The 2,464-nt window shown below is 35.8% G+C and overlaps 1 protein-coding gene across 1 annotated transcript; it reads left to right on the forward strand.

Annotated features, from left to right (window-relative positions):
- Window positions 1-217: 217 nt before the first annotated feature.
- On the forward strand, window positions 218-2,111 carry LOC108363564 (piggyBac transposable element-derived protein 2-like). The gene is made up of 2 exons (XM_017616955.1): window positions 218-1,011; window positions 1,704-2,111. Exons 1-2 carry the CDS (start codon window positions 346-348, stop codon window positions 1,713-1,715), a joined length of 678 nt encoding a protein of 225 aa, XP_017472444.1. The 5' UTR covers window positions 218-345; the 3' UTR covers window positions 1,716-2,111.
- Window positions 2,112-2,464: the final 353 nt, after the last annotated feature.

Below are 2,464 nucleotides of genomic sequence, written 5' to 3' on the forward strand. Positions count from 1 at the left end.
AACGGTTTTTTTTTACAGTAGCTAATGTGTGTGGGCATTTCTTGAGAATTTATATTTAGAAAAGCTTAACAGGTGTTCATTTGAGAGCTAGTTGAAGTGTGTGCTGACGTGTGCAAAAAAAGTGAAAATAATCGTTCTATAAAAATTCAAATAAAACGTAATACGTAAGATTTTTTTTATAAAAAGTGAATTTTATTATAAATAACAGGTAAGAAAATCAAATAAAGTTTACAAAACTAAAATAAAGTTTTTTGTTTTATGTCAGGAATTTCGCGAACACAATGTTGCTTATAGGCAACATTTGGCCATAGTAGCAATAATATTTTGTATTTTATTCTTTTAGAAATGCGTCCAAAAGGTCTTACAGATCTAGAAATAAAACAGATAATAAACTTCGATTGGAATAATTCTGATGATGAAGAAGATGAGGAAGAAGAAGAAGAGTTATATGATTCGAATCTGGAGAAATTCATTGAAGAAACGATGGATAAAGTATTGGAAAGAGGGGAAAACGTTGAAATAAATTTGATAGACGGTATTGTTGGAGAAGATGAGCATGCTGATGAAGAAGTTGAAAATGTTGCGGACACAGAAAACATCGCCGAGGTAAGTTATGAAAAAATCAATCTGGAGAAATTGAGATGGAGGAACGCGGGCCTAACCGTTTTTGAAACTGCTTGGAAAGAAGATCAAGTTTGTCGAGAAGTCAAAGTGCCAATCAAATACTTCAATGAATTCTTCGATGATGAAATAATAAACAAGATTTGCAACGAAACAAATCTGTATTCAATGCAAACTAAAGGAGTAGAGCTAAACTGTTCGCCATTCGAAATTAGGCGATTCTTTGGTGTACTTCTTTATTTAGGCATTATACAAGTTCCAAATTTGAGAATGGCTTGGATGCCAAACTTCAGGTTAACGGCTGTTGCAGATTCTATTTCAAGAGCGCGTTTTGAGAAAATCAAAGAATCTTTCCACATAAATGATAATTCTCAACAGCCGGAGCGCGGATCAAATAATTTTGATAAACTCTATAAAATACGACCGTTATTAAATAAAATGAAGGAAAAATGTAACAGAATAGACCAGGAGGAATGCCAAAGTATTGACGAACAAATGATTAAATATAAAGGACGTCACAATTTGAAACAATACCTTCCAATGAAGCCCAATAAGTGGGGCTTTAAAATGTTTACGAGAGCTGGAGTTTCAGGTATCGTATATGATTTTGCTCTCTACGTAGGAGAAGGAACATGCCCATCTTTTGGACTAGGGATATCATCAGATATAGTATTGCATTTAGCCTCAACTGTTCCCTCAAATAAAAATTATAAATTGTTTTTTGATAATTGGTTCGCTTCCATAAGCCTGATGATTGCGCTAAAGGAAAAAGGTATATTAGCAGCAGCAACAATACGAAGTAACCGGATGAAAAACTGTTGCCTTACGGATGAAAAGGAACTTAGGAAAGAAGGTCGTGGTTCTTATGATTTTAAATATGAAGCAACATATAATTTAGTTGCTTGCCGCTGGTACGACAACAAGAGCGTTCAACTGGTATCAAACTATATAGCTGAAAATCCAGTTTCAGAATGCAAACGCTGGTGTCGTAAGCAAAAAAAGTACATAAATATAGCTAGACCTGCTATTGTTGGCTGTTATAACAAGCATATGGGAGGCGTAGACCTAGCTGATATGTTGCTAAAGTTGTATAAAATCAACCACCGTTCCAAGAAGTGGTATATGCGTATAGTGTACTGGTGTCTTAGCACAGCAGTAGTCAATAGCTGGTTGATGTATAGAAGGGACCTAAAAAATCAAGCTGGGAAAACGAAACATATGTCATTGTTAAACTTTCAACTGATGATATCAAACGAGCTTTTACACGCGTCTGATATGGAGCCAGTAAACCAACGCAAAAGAGGTCGCCCATTGGCAGCTCTTTCAAGCATAGACTCAGATTCATCATCACCGTCGTCTCCAGCACCATCAAATATTTCAAACGTTTCATCACAAGGTTCATCGCAATCTACAAAACGATCATATATATCTAAACCTCCAAAATCCATGCGCCTCGATCAAGTCGGTCATTGGGTTGAATGGGGAGCAAAAGGAAGGAGTAGGTTATGCCATACCGGGATTCCAGNTTTTTCCTTTTCGTTAGAATGCTAGTAGTTATCCTACCTGAAACGCCTTCAAAACCACCGTATTGTCTATTTTCCTTAATATGCCTTTAGCATATACTAAGCGATTATTAATGGTAAATAAACAAAGGGTAGGTAGAGAGCTTTTAAAAGATCTCAACATACCCCTAGAACTTCAGGCAAAAATGTATTTGCACACAAAAGCACTTGCTCGCCTTTTCAAGGAAATTGTGAAACCAAGGCTCGATTGGTAATTTTTTTTTTTATTCTGTGTAACTATTTGAAGGCCATAGATTATATTATACTCAGGGCCGTTTTCT

This window comes from Rhagoletis zephyria, unplaced genomic scaffold (genome assembly GCF_001687245.7).
Source record: "Rhagoletis zephyria isolate East Lansing unplaced genomic scaffold, Rhagoletis_zephyria_1.1 Rzeph_scaffold_01305, whole genome shotgun sequence".
NCBI lineage: Eukaryota > Metazoa > Arthropoda > Insecta > Diptera > Tephritidae > Rhagoletis > Rhagoletis zephyria.

What these genes read in the sequence shown, in the direction of transcription:
- LOC108363564 (XM_017616955.1), top strand. Translation starts at nt 346, where the DNA reads ATGCGTCCAAAAGGTCTTACAGATCTAGAAATAAAACAGATAATAAAC.